The sequence below is a fragment of the Juglans microcarpa x Juglans regia genome, chromosome 2S, assembly GCF_004785595.1.
Source record: "Juglans microcarpa x Juglans regia isolate MS1-56 chromosome 2S, Jm3101_v1.0, whole genome shotgun sequence".
NCBI classification, from domain to species: Eukaryota; Viridiplantae; Streptophyta; class Magnoliopsida; order Fagales; family Juglandaceae; genus Juglans; species Juglans microcarpa x Juglans regia.
In genome coordinates, this window is record NC_054597.1 from 9741001 (window position 1) to 9761446 (window position 20446).

The window sequence follows — 20446 nt, forward strand, 5'->3', positions numbered from 1 at the left end:
TGCAAATAATTTCTTCTTGCATTTCAGTATTGGATCTGAGTCGACTGTCATAATTTCATAATGTAATGCACAATGGTAATTAAAAAAATACAGTTAAGAATAAATGTGATGAGTTCACAAAGTAATTACAGGAGATCAAACATTCTCCGCAATATAAATAACAAAACTATCCAATTTATTATTCCATTGCCGTGTCTCCTTCGACCTCCAAACTGGGGATTGAAATTTCCCAGAGCCGAAAAGGCAAGGCCATACCCAAAGTAACTCCAACTGCCTCAGACAAAAATTTGTTTCTGTCAACATTAGAAAACTTCCTTCAGCATTTGTTTGGGTCAAAATGATAAGTTGTTTCCCTTGCTTGTATCAAAGCTTAAATTTGTTGTTTCCTTCTGTTTTAACCCCTCTTAAGCCATATTGCATGTTTCAATTCAATTGTATCTTGTTCTCGGTTCTCGTACCCGTTAGCTTTCCCATAGCTTCCCAGTCTTGCCAATTGCAAGAATCAGTTCAAGTTGTTTTTGCTGCTGCTCCTATAGATAACATTCAATCAAAATTTCAGTATACAAGCATTTTAGCAACCATAAAATTAAGTTCAAGAAAACATCCATAGTTCTCACCATCAATGAGATCACTACACAACCTTTAAATAAATGATCGAGATATCAATAGGAATGACCTTACACAGATATATTGTAGCCATTGAATTTAATATACAAGTGTTTCATATACCTGCATGGCTAGTAGCACCTTTTGAATTTCACCAAGCTCCTTTTCCAGAATCTCTTCTTGTACTGCTAACGTTCGAGTGGCCTCCGAGTTCTTTTGAGTCAAAGCTGCAGTCTGTAATAATTGAACCAAACAGTTTGGGATCAGTTGAGTTGGGATTAATGCGTAGTTGAATTGTGTTCATTAAAAAATCAGAATCTGGAATTGAATTAGTTAAACAAGTTACCAAAAATCAAGGGATTAAGGCACAGTTTGAATTGAGTTCATAAAAAATTGAGATTGGGATTGAGTGGGTTATACTCCAGCTGGTGATAGATTTTATGGCTCGATGACAAAGTCCCTTTGTAGCTATAGCAATCTAGAGGTTTGGAGAATGGTTCCGTTGTGTTTGATGTGGTGTATTTGGAGGGACCATAATGCTTGAACTTTCAAAGATATTGAGATGACAGTATTTGAATTAAGAAACATTTATGTTCAAATCTCTTTATGTATGGATGGTGGCGCACAATAGCTCCTGTCCATTTAGCTTTGTAGAATTCATGGATTTGTGGCCTTTTTCTCATCCCTCTAGTTGGGCATTTCTTATTGTATACTTCCTGCATGACTGAATTGCGCCCCTCTGCGCTTTGAATAAATTACCTTGACAAAAGAATTTATAAAAATTTAGAAACTGGAAACTGAATTAGTTAAACAAATTACCAAAGATAAAAGTGATATAATATTATATCACCATCCACAATTCCTCATGCCAAAATCTGGTTTAGCCAAATAAGTCCCAACCAAGTTAACCTGTCATAAAGCTAGGCCCTGTACAAAGGCTAAGAGCATATGTATATTCCTGAATTCCATCAATGCTAACCATCAACTTATAAAAAGTTACATATCCTCCTAGGCTCAGAGCTGTCCAACGTACAAAACATGCATTCTAGTGCTTGAAGTTCCTCACTTCAGCGAAGTGAACCAAATTGCTGATCACTTGGCTAAAATGGGGGCTAAGGGTACTTTTAAAGAGTTTGTGTCTGTTCATGACGTTCCTCGCCAGGTTAGAGGCTGCTTGGTTGTAGAGACAGCTGGCTTGCCTTAGATGAGATGTAAATAGCTTATTTTTATGGATAGAGGATTGCAGAGTTGCTTACTGTGGTGCAGTTTTGTATGCTTCCTATGTTTTTTTCCTCATTAAGTGTACCATGGTTTAGCTCACGCCCTAAGTGAGCTGTGAATAGTTAGAAACTCTTTCAAGAGGAAAAAAAAGTGCCTGTAGTTCCAAACCAGTGGTAACTCCTGAAGCAAGCCCCACTTCAAGGCTCAACTAATATCATTCCTTCATCCTTGTATGCTCATAATCTTAAATGCCACTGGTCTAGTGGGAAATTTCACCTCCATGAAAACAGCATCACTGGATATAACCACACAAGCCAACCAACAGAAGTCCTATCGTGAATATCCTAAAATATCTACATTCCCGCTACTTATCTCTTATGAATTCATAGTCCACCACCTTCAGCTTAAAAGTGCATGCCAACAATCCATCTTTTTCAAACCAACTTTGAAATACCTAGAATCCAAACTAGCCCTACATGACCCCTATGTTGTCAGCTAAAAACCAAGATAAAGCATACACAAAATACACTTACCTTGAATGAACTATTTAAGCTATGCCAAAAAGAAAAATTTTAGTGCTTATCATATGTCCTTTGCAAGTATATTCCGCAAGTTTGTATCTTCATTTCCTGCCTTCTTCGGTACCAAAAAAGACAAGAAAAATGTAGGAGCCAACATATTTCCTAGGTTTGAAATCAATTCACACCCACTATTCTCTCTAATCTTCAAAAAGATCAAATAGAATAGAATCAAAACAGGCTTTGAGTTTCAAACTAGGTCAAGAATCAAACTTGGAACAAGTATAGGCAGCATCATAGATAGCGCATCTATCTACACCAAAATCCATATCCTCATTAGAAAAGGAAACATACCGATAATGAGAAGGAAAACTATATTTTCTGCAGTTTTCACTGCATTCTAAAAGTCACCGAATGTTCTCACCCAAACTGAGAAGCCAGGAAAACTTATCCTAATGTGTATGTTATTCAAGAATTATGCTTGTATCTTTTACCAGAGAGTGGTTTAAAATTCCAAACGATCTGGCAAATGTCATACAATTTAAGGACTATGATATTAGTCATAAGAAGATTATTACTCAGTGCTGGTGCTGCAAAGGCAAAGGATTTAGGAGCAGGGGATGTGGATACAATCAAGATTAGACCAGCATGAGAACCCCTAGGGCTTGGCTCAAGTGGTAAGAGCTTTGGTCTTGGTGGTATGCCCCCTTGTCTAAGGTTTGAAACCTTGAGTGCAAACAACTTTTAGGGGCTATCGGACTGAGAGAATTTTTCCTTAAATTACTCGAGGTGCACTGTGGAAAACTCTTTGACGAGAGCATGTGCAATCCAAGGATTAGTCGAGACTTTATTCCGGACACCCAATGCCAATCAAAAACAAAAAAGATATTAGACCAGTTTGGGACTGATTCAATTATACTGCTGGTATGAATATACGGGAAAACCATTTGCAATGGTTTTTGATTCTATATGTAAACAATTAAATCCAATATCAACACATTTAGTCTTAGTTTTAAAATCAATTCCCCATCAAATAATAAAGTAAGGTTAACTAATCACTGTCTGACTGGAGCTGTATACAACATCTTAAAAGTGTTGAACAGCTTTTAACTCAATTGGCAATTGCCTTTGTGACAGAGCCAGATGCTACAAGCAAAAGCAACACAATTTATAACTCGATAAATGACCAAACAAATGATGATGCAAAAACCTGTATCCAGTAATTTAAGGCCTCGTTTGCTTTAACAACTCCTCTTAACTCATCTCATCTCATCTAATCATCACAACTTTCTCAAATTCACACACAAAATAAAATATACAATTCAACTTTTTCAAATTCCAAAACAAAAATAATATTAAAAAATATATATTCTAATAATATTTTATTCAACTTTTAACTTTAATCTCAACTTATCTCATTTCATCTCATCTATAAAAAAGTGCAATGCCAATCTGATCATTAACATAACTTCTCTCCTAATACGTAACTAGTCAAACATGATGTGAACGAACATCCTCAATAATTGATTCATTCGTTCTGCTATCTTTTATTTGTGATCTCTAGCTCACACTTCTTCCATTACTCATACAATTCCTAAGTTTCTCACATGATCTTCGCCACTTTGACATTTTTTCAAGTGATTATATGATTTTCCTGGTTTTTCAATATGAAAATACGTTAAGTACTTTAATTTTCTTTTTCATTTCATTGAACCACGTAGTTTCTAGCAAAGATGTCATTCGATCCCACCATCCAAATTAGCCCCTCTACACCAAAACGATAATAAACGGAAAATCTCTTTTTCTCCTATTTACACCGAGGTTGAAAATAACTATCATCCTTCAGTCCCCATCTACAAAAGGTTAAAATAAATTTAACCAAAGTAAGAGCAACCCGTGAATCGGCATATCTATTACCTCAGCTATGGGCTCCTTCAGAGCCTTGCGGGTGACCCGGAACCTTATCCCCAACTTCTCAAGCTGCCTCGACAAGACCCGAATTATAGTCGTGGAGCTCCGCAAGTCCTCCTCCAATTTCTCGACCCTCTCCAGCAAATTCACGTGCACCCCACCCTTCACTGTTTCCCGACACATGCCCCTCCACTGCCGCCTCCGAATCCAAGCGCCGATAGCGGCCCCACCCGCCAAAAACAAGACCCCCCACACTGAAACCCTGTTTCCCATTTCCACCAGAACCGCCTTCTTCGAGCTGGAGAGAGCCGCCAGGAAACCGATCGAAAGGACCGCCACGGACGAAACGAGACAGAGTAATTCAACAATCGAAAGAAACGAGTCTAAACCGGAACCTCCGAGGACGTCGTTATTCCGTGCGGCAGCTTGGGATCCGTAAACTCTGAGACGAATAGGGTCGTGGGTCTTAAAGAAAGCGAGATTAAAAGGACGAAGGGATAAGTGAGTTAGGTTTTGAGGGGAAGAGAGGCAGCGAGAGATGGGTGGGGGAGAGAGAGTGCGGGTATTGGGAGGGGAAGAAGAGGTGGTTGTGGTGAAGGAGAGGGTGGAACGAGAGGGGGAATTGGAGAAGAGGCTTTGGAGAGCGAGTGACATTTTTCTTTTTTTCTGGGGACAGTAATGGCTATGAGAGTGGGTGGGGGGTTTCAGTTGGTCATCAGTAATGTGGTGGATAGGATACGGAGGACATGATGGCTAGAGGGCTCTTGGAATCTTGGGGGAAGATTTGGCGCCTCTCCTTTACGGCTTTATACAGTTCAGAGTCCAGACACAGAGATGAGATAGAGAAGCAGAGAGAGAGAGACTCGGGGACGTTGGCGATGGATTCGATGGTTTTGCTGCCTTTTGCAGCTTGGCCTTGGCGCGCGGTACGTCAGTTGTACACGAGCCCATTCGACGTTTAACGGTAAAAGGACAACAAAAGGTGACGTGGCCAAGCGAAGGGCCTTTTATGTCTGCCCACACTAGGCCTTGCAATTGGGCCCTTTTACCTCAAACCCCGTCGGCTTCTTTCTATTTTTCAGTTTTTTTTTTTTTTTTTTTGAACTCTTTTTACTCTGAAGGTTTATTTATTCTTATAATGTACTTCTTATATTTTATGTTTTTTTTTTTTTAATTTTGTATTTTTTTTTTCTAATTTCAAGGTTTTTTATATTTTTAATTTCTTATTAATCTTATGTTTTAAATAATTTTATTGATTTTCTTTTTTTTTATTCTTTTTATTCTTTTATGAGATACTAAAAGAATGGTTTAAACTTTTAAGTATCGTGGAATCGTTTAAAATTTAGTCCTCATTTGGTTATACAAATAAAATGAGATGAGATGATATGAAAAATTTATGAATAGTAATGAAATAATTTTTGAATAGTAGTGAAATAGTTTGAGTTAAGATTTTGAGAAATACTTTAACCACAAAAGAATTAAACAAAAATAAATCTACAAACTGATTTGGTTTAATGTGGTACATCAGATTGTAAAGTTTCTTTTATTATAACACAAATCTAATAAATCACATTAAACCACATTAATTTGTGATTTTAGTTTTATGCAATTCTTTTGAGTTTGTAGCACTTTTCTAAGATTTTTATGGTTTTGGAAAATGAGAGAAAAAAAGTTGAATAAAAAAATTATAAAACCAAAAAAGTGTTAGAATATAATTTTTTAATATAATTTTTATTTTGAGATTTGAAAATTTTGAATTGTCTTTTATGTTTTATTTGGAAGATTGGAAAAGTTGTAATGATTAAATGAAAAAATTGAAAATTTGAAATTGAAAAATATTTATATTTGAATGATGTTTGAATGTTGAAATGAAATGAGATGATTTCAAAAGTTTGTGAAATCAAACTAAGCCTTAGTATCATGGGCCATTAATATTCTTGGTAGGTTTTACAACAAGTGATAGAGAAATAAGCTGATGTAATAAATATTTGGCTTTTTTACTAGGGCTCTCTTTTTCAAGACTTTTTTTTTCCCATAAAATTCATCTCTAAAAAGCTAGATCTTTTAGGGAAGATACTTCAGTACCCGTTTTCTCTTCCTCTCCCAGGGACGATACTTCAGTACCCGTCTTCTCTTCCTCTCCCTCTTTCTGGTCACCAATTCCTTTTCCTATTTTTTTTTTCTTAATTTTTGAGCATAGACAAGAATAAGATTAATCTAAGATTTTTGAAGTATATATAATTAGCATGCCTGCAAGTAGTGGAATCAAAAGCCAGCAATCTACAAGACAAGGCGAGCACTGTCAAAATCATATAAGTGTATGATCATAGTGATCAAAAAATGAGTTAGGGCTTGAAAATGTTTATCCATCATTGTGGTGATCTTATTTTGCCGAGAATGAATAGTAGAATTTGTTGCGCATATTTTTTTTCTCAAATAGATATGTCTTAGTTGCAAAAAATATTATTTTGGGTAATAATTTTGGACACTTGAATTCTTGTGAGGAAAATGTACTATTTACCGGCATTGCCAATTCATGTCACTGCAACTTGAATCGTCAGTAAATGTAAGTTTCTCTCATGTGAATTGATTCTTGTAGAAAAAATGTCACTTTTTGCAACAAACTTCATCTTGCCAAAATATGTTTGGTCACGAAAGCCCACATATGTTGTAGTGAGCTTGGAACACCATAGTCATGTGTGCTCCCTTATCCCAAGAATTGGAGAATCAGATTAATCACTCAGCTATGCTAGAAGTCATGACACAAGAATCAACTTTATCATCCTTTAAAACTTGGTGTTGTTGCACCCCTAATTGTAGCAATTCAACCATCTTTATGTTACTTATTGCATCTCCAAGCAGTCCATCTAAGATCACAATTATAACCACTTAATATTAAGCAGTTGTTCAATAGAAGTCTTTATAAAAACCATGGGAGGGACACATGATAGTCAAGGCTACCCCGATCTAACAGGTATCCACAGCCACTGACCATCTCACTTTTCATTATAGACTTTCTGAAAATTCAGATTCCAGAACGGTCAAGATGCATCTAGCTAGCTAGTCTTGGTTAGCTCTTTGATTCTTTGCCATGCACGTAAACATTACCTTATGACATCTAAGTTGTGCTAATTTTTTCAATAATATCTCTTGTTTTATAAAATGTAGTTCACCGAAATCCTTACTTAGAAAAGTGATTAAATATCGCCATGCCTATTTGTTGACAAGAGTATTAGAGCACAAAAAAGATTGATCTTTAAAACGATTTAAGAAGAAAAGATTTTATTATTGATTGTATGTGCATATAGGCATCTATATAAAGACTTTACATGAGTTAAAAACAATAGTGTTAGCGCTAGTGAAGAGAATACATCGACATAGATAAGGACATAGACTACTAATAATTGCTTTTTGAGAATGAATAAGGAGTCAACTTTCAAGCCCATGAAGCCATGTACCTGAAGTTGATTGCTCAACCTTGAGAACCAAGCTCGGGGGGCTTGCTTGAGACCATATAATACCTTATGAATGCGGCATACATAATGAGGCAACTAGGAATGAGACAAGTCAAGAGGCTGAGTAATATACACCTCTTCAGATAGAAAGCCATGGAGGAATACATTTTGAATATCAAATTGTCAAAGGCACCAACCTCAGAATATGGCAATGGATAGCACAATTCTGATGGTGGTTTGTTCAACAACTAGAGAGTAGTCGGTACCCAGTTGTTGGCGATAAGCCTTGGCCTCAAGTTTAGCCTTGTAATGTTCTATAAAGCCGTCAGCACGTTGCTTAATGCAAAAGACCCAACGACATCCAACAATATTTCTGTTGAGTTTTGGAGGAGTCAAAGACTAAGTTTCATTACGAAGTAAGGCATTGAATTCAGTGTTCATCGCCTCTCACCACTATGGATATTTAACAGGTTTAGTAAAATAGGTTGGCTCAGATGGGACATCAGTAACAACAACCATTAAAGCATGAGGAAGTGGATAATGAATATTACCATCGGTGACAAGTTTTGGCTTAGAGATATTATGTCGTGAGCTTGTGACCGTAGAATGAACATGGGTTGATGGAGCAGCAACAATAGCAGTAGAAGAGTAAGTCGAAGTTTTGGACATGTTAGAGGTTGAGTTACTAGTTGAATCTTCAACTATAGTGGAGCACAAGAGCAGACCCATGTTGATGAGGCACACTTGGAACAAATCTATTAGATTGTTGTGGCTATGAGGTGCCCTGCATAAAAGTGTTCGCTATTGCAATGTGAGGGTAAGAGAGGAGAGGAAATAGAGGCAGTGGCTATAGAGGACGAGCTCGGATTTGAAAGAGTAAGGTAATGGAAGAGTTGTTCAATAAAAAACGACATGCTTTGATACATAAACATGACCATAGGAGACATCAAGACATTTATATCCTTGGTGGCACAAACTATACCGAATGAAAATGCAAGTTTTGGAACGATATTCAAGTTTCTGATGGTTGTATTGGCGTAAGCAAGGCCAACATGCATAGTCAAAAATACGGAATAAGTTATATTGAGGTTTCTGATGGAACAACACTTCAAATGGAGAGTGATTATTTAAGATGGGAGTGAGAATACAATTTATTATATAGCAGGCAGTGGTGAATGCTTCTTCCCAAAATTAGGGAGGCATAGAGGAATGGGCAAGGAGAGACAAAAATATTTCAACAATATGCTGATGATGGTGGCACAAACTATACCGAATGAAAATGCAAGTTTTGGAATTATATTCAAGTTTCTGATGGTTGTATTGGCTTAAGCAAGGCCAACATGCATAGTCAAAAATACGAAATAAGTTATATTGAGGTTTCTGATGGAACAACACTTCAAATGGAGAGTGATTATTTAAGATGGGAGTGAGAATACAATTTATTATATAGCAGGCAGTGGTGAATGTTTCTTCCCAAAATTGGGGAGGCTTAGAGGAATGGGCAAGGAGAGACAAAAATATTTCAACAATATGCTGATGATGGTGCTCAACGTGTCCATTTTGCTAATGGGTGTGTGGGCATGCAAGACAATGTATAATGCCATTGGTTTGACGAAAGGATTGGAGCCGTTAATACTCGTCACCCTAGTCACTTTATATTGACTTTATTTGTAAATTGAACTGGCGTTCAACGAGTGCTTTAAACTTGAAAATAAGCATAACATCATATTTGAGTTTAATTGAAAATACCCAAATAAATTTACTGAAGTCATCAACAAAGCATACATTGTAGCGATACCCAGAATTAGAGATAGTAGAGGAAGGTCTCCATACATCAGTGAAAAAGAGCTTTAAGGGTTTAGTAAACTTAGACATAGACACAACAAATGCTGAATTATGGCTCTTGGCAATTTGACACTCAGAGCATACAAGCTCTCTTTCATTGGAAGATAAAGGTAGGTGAAAATGAGACACCACTTTGGACACAATAGGATAGATGTCATAATAGAGTCATAATCTGAACCCGTTTGCAAGAATGAAAGAGGTAACTTCATTATTAGTTCGAGGATATCTAGTGGCAGGAAAGGTGTCAAATAGTCCTTCCACACACCAAAAATAATATGGAATGGATAAATTTCCTTTTCTCAAATTTGTCAACTAGGTGCTGGTATGAATAATATGCACACAAGAATGAGTATTGTTCATTTTTGCAAAGGTCAGCCACCTCACGAGAAGTGGTATACCCAATTATTTGGGAAAGAATTCCTTAAATCAAGGAAGACATGAGTATATTGAACAAGATTTAATCTTGCTTGAGCCAACACAAGTAGGCTGGTGTGTGGTTGTCGTTTGTGTCGAGTTTGGGAGAGGGAGATGGAGATGGAGTTAAACTATTAAAATATCCAAAAAATTCATGACCACGTAAAAAGAGAATTATTTGTACTTTCCAAAAAGAGAAAATTTTCCTTGCCAAGTTTGATACTGACTGGTTGTCGGATGTTGATTAAGGGAGATATGGATGTGTGAATTGAGATGCAAAGGAATCAGAGTTAACGGAGGAAGACATGATGACGTTAATTTGATTGACTCTTGATACTATAAAGATATTTGAGAAAAGTAGCTTTTCTATTGATTGTATATGGATATACACATCTATATAAAGAGTTTACATGAATACAATAATAGTTGTTTGAATATTTGAATTATACAAGTGATAAGTGATAAATGTTATTTCTTTAACTGATTAGATAAACTTGATCTTGGATCTTGAATTGTTGTTGAGGTTGTTGCTGAGAATCCAAGATAAGGTTTATTTTCAATAATCTTCTCTAGTGGGGAATCCTTTCTTGACAAGTATTCTAATAGTAAAGCAGTTACTATATATGCTCTTACTTAAGTACTAAAGTATCAACACTCAAGTGTTTCCAATATTCATTTTTTTTTTTTAGAAGTTTCAAAGGAAAAAAAGATGCTTACTTATTAGTTTATATAGGAAGTCCCTATGTTGGTGCCACAAGTAAACTGATATGCCTTACCACTAATACCAGCACAATACTTTACTTTCAATTATATCTTCTTATAAAGAGATTTACACTTTTTTATTTTCTCATACCTTTGGTTTTATCTCACTTTTCTTCACTTTTTACTTCAAAGCTACAACTCTTAAGGTGTCCTAATGTGTCATGCGCTCCATGTTCGCCCTTTTCATTCTCTTTGTTATCTCTCCATCATTTTGTTTCCCTCCCATCAAGTGTGACATGCCACCTTGTTCAAACAACACCTTGATAGATCTTCCTCATCCTGACACTTAGCTCTTAGGACACTCGAAGACACCCCTGTGATGGCCAAGCCTACCATAATATTTAGGTGTCTTGGGATGAAAAAATGTGAGGGTCCCCGCCTAATGCGAAATGGGACAAACCATTCTTGGAGTTGAAGGAAAGGCAAAGATTTGGACGTGGGACAAGATCTCACTTTTGAGACTTTATTCGCTAAGGAGCTCAAAGAGACGACTACTACAGAAAGCAAGGAGCAGAGAGACAACGAGAGAACTTCTAATATAGGAAGGTAGGTTAGCTTCTAATATCGTGTTGGTGGGGTGAATGTTGTGTGTAAGAGGCATTGTATTATTTCTATAACTTCTCTCCCATTCTACAAGTATGAATAAATATTTCAAGCAATATGTTTCTAGCTATATTTAATCTCTAAGTTCAATGTTTTAAAAGTTCTCGATACCTGACAGTAAGACCCTATGTTGGAACCCTGGATATTGGTGTGTGTATGTGTGTGTGTTAGTTGAGATAGAGAGAGGGAGAGAGAGAGAGAGAGAGAGAGAGAGAGAGAGAGAGTAGTCAGTAGCATGAGTCTCTATTCATGATACGAGACGGAGAATTCTCCAAGACCATTTCGCAAAGCGTTACCCCCATACATCACAAGAGAAGGAAAATGTCCCGTGGAGAGTGGGTGGAACGAAGTCATATTTGACCTCACCTGATAATTACGGTGTGGGATCCCTCGACATATCACATCTTGGTGTCTTCGAGGTGGTTGGCCAGGTAGAGTAACATCCCCGGTGCAACAAGTCTCTGTGTGTGTTGCTTGTGTGGCAAATGATTGCCTATGAGCAAATATCAATGTGACAAGTACCTGATTTTATAGGTTTTCTGTTGTGAAAGAATGTTATTAGCTAGAATAGGCCAAATATTGACTTTTATAGATTTTCTAATTATATGGAGATAGGTTACTTCGCGTCATAATATTACTAATATGTTTTTATCTATTTTGCATAAAGAGAGGGCAACGTCCCATCTATCTATTTTGCATAAAGAGAGAGCAACATCCTGAGATGGTGAATTCTCGTCATGCCTCTGTGTGTGTGTGTGTGTGTGTGTGTGTTTTAGCTGAGATGGTGATTCCTCGTCAGGTTTTGAGGTAGCTGTAAGAGTGAGGGTGATTTCTCTCCACATGTATACATGTTCTTCCAATATTTACATGAAAAATTTTCATAGCAACTTCAATAACATTATCTCTCATTAATGGTCTTGTCATAGCCGCTAACCTACCTATGATTTCGTTCTTGGGACCATAGACTTTAATGCAAGAACAGAACCTGGCATGACACTTAGGAAGAATAGCCAATCCCACCCACGTCCTGATCACGGAGACTAGGATCCACCTTAGCATCAGTACCCATGATAGCTATCTTGTGCCTTTCGTAGGATGTACAGTAGTAAGCCTAGCGCTTATTTGTAATCAGTCTACCACCTTATGGCGACAAACTTTATGTACTGTGAATGATGTAATGTTTTAAGGTTAATGAAAGACAAGAAGTCCCTTTTTGTATGCATAGTATTATTGTACTTGATTCTCAACATTATCACCGCAACGTGTTCTATTTTGATTCCACTGGGATTTCATAAACTAAATATCTTACACGTGTATGTACTTATCTCTGGATTAGTACACACCTATTATTTCTTTGGGGTATTGACCGATCGGCCAGCATCCTTGGCACTATGGAATCTCACCTAGTCTTTCATGAAGAATAGGGGGCCAAAAAAAACTTACCTCGGACCCATCTTATCCCAACCAACTCCATAAAAGCCATATCATGCCAAATTTTTAATAGTTGAAGTGATCTCACTATACACCAATTAGGCTTACGTGCTAATTCCTTATGATTTGCAATATGATTTGCAACTTCAACATCACCTTACGTGCTAATTCCTACTCACTGCATCATTGTTGTACGTGATCATGTTTAATTTCTACATTAATATCCTCGGAACCACCTGTGGCGTCTGCAAAAAGAATCTATCATCTTTTCGCATATATGTCCAATAGAATTGAAAATCAATTAATAATTGAAATTTCACTCTATCGAAAGGCCGATGGGAACTTTGCTACTTTTAAGTTTGATCATGTCTTCCAATGCTATGCTCTAGTTTTTGGAGTAATTAATTGAATGATTATAACATTATTAGCTTTTGAACGTACTTAATTTGATATGCTAAGGGGGAAAAAAGAAAATAGTTTTTACTAGCTAGTTTATATCTTGTTAGAAGTCAAGATCAAGCTCATAATATATATATATATGAATAATGCTACATATAGTCATGGAGTGTGCAAGCGCCGTGTAATCGCTTTAAAAAAGAGTGGGGTCCACTATTAAAAAATTAATTTTTTCATGTGAGTCTCGTATTTATTTACTTTTTTCAAAGTGATTTCGCGACACTTATACACTCAGAACTGCAACTATCATTTATATATATATATATATATATACCGTACATTCTAACCTTGTATCATCCCTTGAAGTACTATGCTATTTTTATTAGGTTGTCTTTAATTACTAATGCATGGTAGGCCTGTGCACATGGGCCGACCAACCGATTGCTTCGATTTAATCAATCCGATCCGTCCGACAATATGACGAGTCATTACAAAGTCGGTTCCCAACCTGCCTGGTGTGGGGTTTGTTCTTCGGGTGTTAATTCCACTGACTCTATAAATTTGTTCTTATTTCCAGAAGTTTCGAAGTTTCGGTATTTCCTCGTGTTAACAACCATGTGCAAAGGCAACACCGACAACCGGTATTTCCACTTTCCAGGTTGCAACAACCATTCTTGTTAGTTCCCTTTTCGACAAATAAAACTACAAGTTCTTTCGGTTGCCATTGATTTCAATGCCTCGTGAAAGGATTTCACTTGAGCTGAGGTACATTTGGATAAACAAGGCGCAACTGGTTTTGTTGTTTCATATCTCATTCTTAGCTGGTGTCGAACAGTGGGCAATCCATTTTTGCCCCCTCTCTAGATCTCTCTCTCCCTCTCCTCCATGGCTTTATATACAAACCTTCCCTCCCTTTATCCCCACAACATTCACAACAGAGAGCCGGTCTAGGTAGCTAGCCTGATCTACATCTCTTTCCCTCTCTTAATTCAATATTCAAAAACCATCAAACACTTTCAAAAGATTTGGTACACTGTTTCAGAAACCCATCAAACCAATGTTTTGAATACCGTACCGGACACTGTACTGGTCAAGGTACTGGAACGAAATATTTCTGTACCGATACCGTTTCGTGTACCGTTTCTGGATAGTCGATATATAAATAAATTATATATATATAAATTATATTCTAAAATAATAGTCTATATATGAATAAATTATATATAAATACATATATACATAAATTATAAATAGTTTAGTCTGAATTGGGGGTAAAAAAATGAGCTTATAATTTGAAAAAATGAAAAAAAAAATTAAAGACCAAAATATCGGTTGGTACGGGCTGAAATACAGGCCAGTACAGGTCGAAATATAGGCCGGTACGGTCAGTATTTGGGCTGGTATGAAATATATGCAATACCTGTACCAGACTAGTGGCCAATAAGGCATATTTTAACTGTACCTGCCGGTACAGTACAGTATTTGAAACACTGCATCAAACACGTTAAAAGATGGCCAAAAAGGGGAAGCTAACAAAGCTCAAGTCGGCCATAAAAATATGGCCTTCATTCCCCATGCTCACCCGCACCGCTAGCTTCGTTGCTGCCGCAAACGAATCCGATTAGGCGTCGAAGGAACTTCATGCTGTTTACGTGGGGAAAGTATAGATTTTCAACCTTCAATTTTAATATTGATATTGGCTTTCAGTTTTCTTGTATACATAATAAAAAAAAGAAAAAATAAAAAGAAAATAATAATGAAAAAAAAAACCAACAAATTTTTATTCGACCTGAATGGTTAGGGTTGGGTTATATTTCACTAGACATAACTGCGGGTCAGGTCGGTTCGAGCCAAAAAGTCTTGGGCCGGCCAATGTGCAGGCCTAATGCATGGCTGTGATTAAATATTAATTCCTAATAAACATCTCGCACCATGCACTTATAGCAACAAGTACATATTCCAAGGAAAAGAAAACAACAAAAGAGATTCCAAGTGTTTGATGACATGAGACTAAACAACGAAAACTAGCTATCATCTTAATTATATATATATATATATATATATATATATATATATTATCAGGATGAAAAGTAGAATAAAAACATGAATATAAATTTAAAATTCTTTCAATCTTATTAATTTGTAGGAAAATTCTATCGTTTAGACAAGAGCTAATGATGAATGCCTTAAAATAATTTGGGTTATCAACCAGTTGAATGATCAGGTTATAACTGATGACGAACTCTTCCTGCGCATATTCAAATATTCATTTTCTTTTATTTTCATATGAAAAACATTATCCTAAATCAAAACAAATGTCCAAGTTGTGCATAATTTTACCGTTGATCTCTCATTTACAATTTCTTTAAGGGATAAGATCATGGAAAATAGAAGTTGTTATCTCATTTATAATAATAATAATAATAATAATATGATCTCATGTAGCCCCCAAATAAAATAAATAAATCTATACATATTATTGTATGATTTTTGAGGTTGAAAAAGTTCAACAAGAATAATAATAATAATATAAAATTAAATATGACTAATTTGAAGCATGTTTAGTATATTATTTCTAAGTTGATAATTGTAATTCCTGTAGGAAATTGAAGAGATTGATGATCGATGTAGAGTTGCAAGCAATTTATCTTCAGATGAAATGAAACAAAATTTGAACCAACCACTTGACCATAACTAATTCTCTATTAATTATTGTTTATTTAATTAATAGCTAAATTGGAAGTTATCAAGCCTCCCTAATTAGGAAGATGATGATTTGGTCTCGTTTGTTTTCATAGATGAGATGAGTTGATATTAAAGTTAAAAAGTTGAATAAAATATTGTTAAAATATATTTTTTAATATTATTTTTATTTTGGGATTTAAAATAGTTGATCTATTTATTTTATTTTGTGTAGAAATTTAAGAAAATTGTAATGATGAGATGAGAGGTTTTTAAAGTTTTCAAAATTTTAAATTTTAGTCTTAAAAGCAAACCAGGCCATGAAAAATATTCTTTCAAATTTTTACTTGAATTTGAAGGCAGTCTTAAGCAAAATCAAGATGGTCAAATTAAGCTTAGTTTGCGTAGCCAAGATACCTCAACACTTTTCAAGTATTCTGGTACTATTGAAAATACTCCACATGCCAAACGTAATGAACTATCTTTATACCAAAATCATTATAATATTTTATCACTATTATATATAAATAAAAATTAAAATCTATAAGATTTATCACTATTAAATATAAATAAAAAATCACTATAATATTTATCACTATTATATATATAAAAAAATCACTATAATATTTATCACTATTAAATATAAATAAAAAATAAAATCACTAAATATTTATCACTATTAAATATAAATAAAAAATAAAATCACTATAATATTTATCACTATTATATATAAAAAATAAAATAAAATTACTATAATATTTATCACTATTAAATATAAAAAAAATCACTATAATATTTATTACTATTATATATAAATAAAATAAAATCACTATAATATTTATCACTATTAAATATAAATAAAAAATAAAATCACTATAATATTTATCACTATTAAATATAAATAAAAAATAATATCACTATAATATTTATCACTATTATATATATAAAAAAATAAATATAAATAAAAAATAATATCACTATAATATTTATCACTATTATATATAAATAAAATCATCATTAAAAAAAAAATAATCATTGATGGGACCACACCTTTTTCAATTATCTATTCAAAAGTCAACAACTCAACATACTTCATACATACAAACAACTCAAAATACTCTCAATGGGACCCACAAACCCACTTCAATCTCTACTCATAACTATTCACAAATATTCTCAACACTTCTCATATATTCTCACTACCCAAACGTAACCTTAAAACTCTTACACAAGTACTTGTCGAGATGTTATTTTTAATAGGGTTTTAATATTAGACGTCGTGTTGCGTCTTAATTATGTATTTGCACTGGTTTGTACATCATTGGTTTGACAGAGGCTTTTCATTATTATTCTTATTATTATTAATGAGGAATCTCTCTAAGATAGGACCATTTGGACTCATCTTTACAGAGTAAATCCTGATTCTGTGCATCGCACCCTCAGAAATTTTTCATACATAAAACTGAGTAAGTTACTGACTTCTTCAGGGGTGTGGCTCAAAAAATTATTTTCATTGTTATTTGTATATGGTGGTTTCCAGTTTGAAATAAGTTCTATTAAAAATGTTTTTGGGTTTATCCTTTATATTTAAAATGGAAAAATAAATTAACTATAATTAAAGGTCCAAATTAGGGATGATGAGATCCCAACAAACACTTCAAAACAAATTTTATAATTATGCAAATATAAAAAACAAACAATTGAAAAATAGAACTTAAAACTTATGATCTCGTAATGTCTCGACTCTTGGTCAGAAGAAGGGATCACCTTAAAGGCAAGTTCATCGGTTACGTACGCTGTATGCAATTGGGCTACTTAAAAATTTTTAAATATATGAAGATATTGCTATACATTACTCAGCAAAATATAAAATTTAGTTTATAGTTTACATATATTACTTTTTTTTTTTTTTTTTTTTTTGAAGAGTGAGGTTACTATGCCGCCCCACTCTTACCGCTGGGCGTATCGCCCAGCATTTTTTTTCATATTTTTTTAATATATTTAAATATTTTTAAAAAATAAAAAAATACACCAATATACTTAAAATCACTTCTTTAATTATTAAGTAAAAATAAAATAAATTTTTTTTTACCAAGCGGTCAAATGGAACGGTACCAATGGGACGACATAATAGTGTTTCTCTTTTTTTTATTATTCCTATATAGATCGTTCTATAGTTCAACATCTTCTCTTAATTGCAACATATAAAAAGTTTAGATATAAAATTACCGATATTCATGAAATAATGCAAATCTGATGAATATGATTGGAAAAAAAAAATTCAAATGGAAGATATTATAATTGAAAAATGAAAAGATGGTACGTACGTAGAAACGTAAAAAACGTGTAAAAAAAGGGAGAGAGAACTCTACCATGGTTTACAGGTGGGCGTTGATGTTCCCATTGCTATGGTATCGAGAGAGAATCTAACGCTCCAGATTTGAAGCGGGCAGATATTCTTCTTTAAAGTTTAATGTATGCCTCTCGGTCTGTCGGTCAGCCAACCAAGCTTCCCTCACTCTTTGTTTTTTTAAGTCAATTTTGGCGATCCCTATAATAATAATAATAATAATAATTTGTAGTTGCGGCCATGTATGCATGCCTGTTTTATAACTGATTATTTGGACTACCTTTTATTTAATTTTAAAAAAATATGACTGATTAAAAATACATCCAACCATAATGGACCCAATCTTAATTAATTAGACCGTTACTTCTCACACAATAATTTTATCTAATACATAGGTTTGTATCTATCTATTTTGTGCACGATCTTATATACCTATATGTTGATACAATTTTTTGTACATGTCCGAAAGGAAGAATGAGTCATGATCCTTAGCCCACGATATGATACGCCCCTCGCGTTTATTCATAAAAATAAATAATAAACAAAATATAAATGAGAGAGACATATTTACATTATATGACATAAAACTTATATCTACAAGATATTTGGAGGATAAATCTAGTATGCTTGGTGATTTGTAAAGTCTCTCGTTACTTCACGAATCTCTCATTGCATGGATAGGAGCAGTATAATGGAAATTGAGAACTCTTTTGTCGTCTTTGGAATCTCTAGAATCAAGGTAGAAGAAGCCTCTCGAAAGCCCAGGCTTGCTGCTGTTTTCTAGGGAAATTCTTTTTATTGAGACCTTCTGTGAATGGTCGGTGAGATGTTAGCTTTCACATTACCCTTTTACGTTTATGATTTTATTTTCCTTACTTGAGCTCTTTTCTTGTGTTGCCTTTCCCTTCTTTTCACCCCTTTTTTTTTTTTTTTTTTTTTTTTTTTTTTTTTTTTTTTTTAATGGTTGTCACCCAACAGGGTGGCCTAACACATGTTGTCCTTAACACCATGAAAACTTGACATCAAGATGTACAAGAATTTATAACATGCACGGCACGTCACACCACCAAGTACCAAATTACCTAGCCAATATTGGAGACGATGGTTTTAGAGCACTAGTAGTACTCGCCTAACTATTCTTTAGTCAAGTTTTGACTAGAAAATTCACTTTTTTAAATTTAAGTAATCAATTTTCAACAACACTAAATAACAAATTTTTAAAATCTATCACTATTATATATATTAAAATATTGATTTTGATATTTTTATTTATTTTAATTCTAATGGTAATTGGAATATTTAGGCTGAGTTTAGATATTGAAGTGAGTTGAGTTAAGTTGAATTGAGATGATAAAATATTGTTAGAATATTATTTTTTAATGTTATTATTATTTTGAGATTTGAAAAAGTTGAATTGTTTATTATATTTTGTGTTAAAATTTAAAAAATTATAATAATGAGTTAAAATAAGTTGAGATGGATTGATGATCCAAACGAAACTATATTCGTTATTAAAAAAGTACACATTAATTTTCTAACGTTCATATTATTTCAACAGATATAATTTTTTAACGATTTTTTTTATAACAATCATATTTTCCAACGTGCATAAGATGCATACCGAAAAACATGGACACAATTTCGAAAGAAAGAAATTGAAAACGAAGCCGAGGACAAAGTGCAAACATTTAAGGAGGGGAAAATATTTGCCTATGTGGTCTCCAACACTACCCAGCTAGCTAGAGACTTTTCAATAAAACTTGTTATTCAAAAACACAGAAGCAACTATTATAGCAATGCACAATCCATTTAACTGCCAATACTATATTTAATGATTGATCCAGAAGCTTCAAAGATTACAAAAACAAAAGTTTCCAAAAGAGAGTATTTAATGGATGAAAGATTCAAATGTGCAGGCCTTGGTCATTTGCTGGTTCTAAAAGCAGCAGTGGTTGTTACATAGAATAGATTATTTTATGGTCAAAAAATAATTTGGCTAACAATTTGAACTGCCAACCAAGAACATAATAGATAAAATAACTGTAAATTTAGCTAGTTTGACATAGATATATTGTAAACAAACTAGCTAAATTTTAACTATATCCAGCTGACTACTTGTACTCTTTAACAAACTTTAGCTAAAATTTGACTAAGAAATTGATTTTTACAAATTTAGCTAACCACTTTTCAGCAACATCAAATAACAGGATCAATAAATCTATCACTATTCTATTAAAATATTAATTTTGAAC

The 20446-nt window shown here is 34.1% G+C and overlaps 1 protein-coding gene across 2 annotated transcripts; it reads right to left on the bottom strand.

The window, feature by feature from the left end:
- LOC121252969 lies at positions 1-5187 on the bottom strand. 2 transcript variants are annotated; one of them, XM_041152827.1, is made up of 3 exons: positions 4263-5183; positions 730-840; positions 1-530 (listed from the first exon to the last, which is right to left on the bottom strand). In XM_041152827.1, the coding sequence occupies exons 1-3, from the start codon at positions 4908-4910 to the stop codon at positions 462-464; spliced, it is 828 nt and encodes a 275-aa protein (XP_041008761.1). In that variant the 5' UTR covers positions 4911-5183; the 3' UTR covers positions 1-461. The 2 variants fall into 2 exon arrangements, with proteins under 2 accessions (XP_041008761.1, XP_041008762.1); XM_041152828.1 differs by lacking the exons at positions 1-530; positions 730-840 and adding an exon at positions 1286-1365 and having other exon boundaries at positions 4263-5187.
- Positions 5188-20446: the final 15259 nt, after the last annotated feature.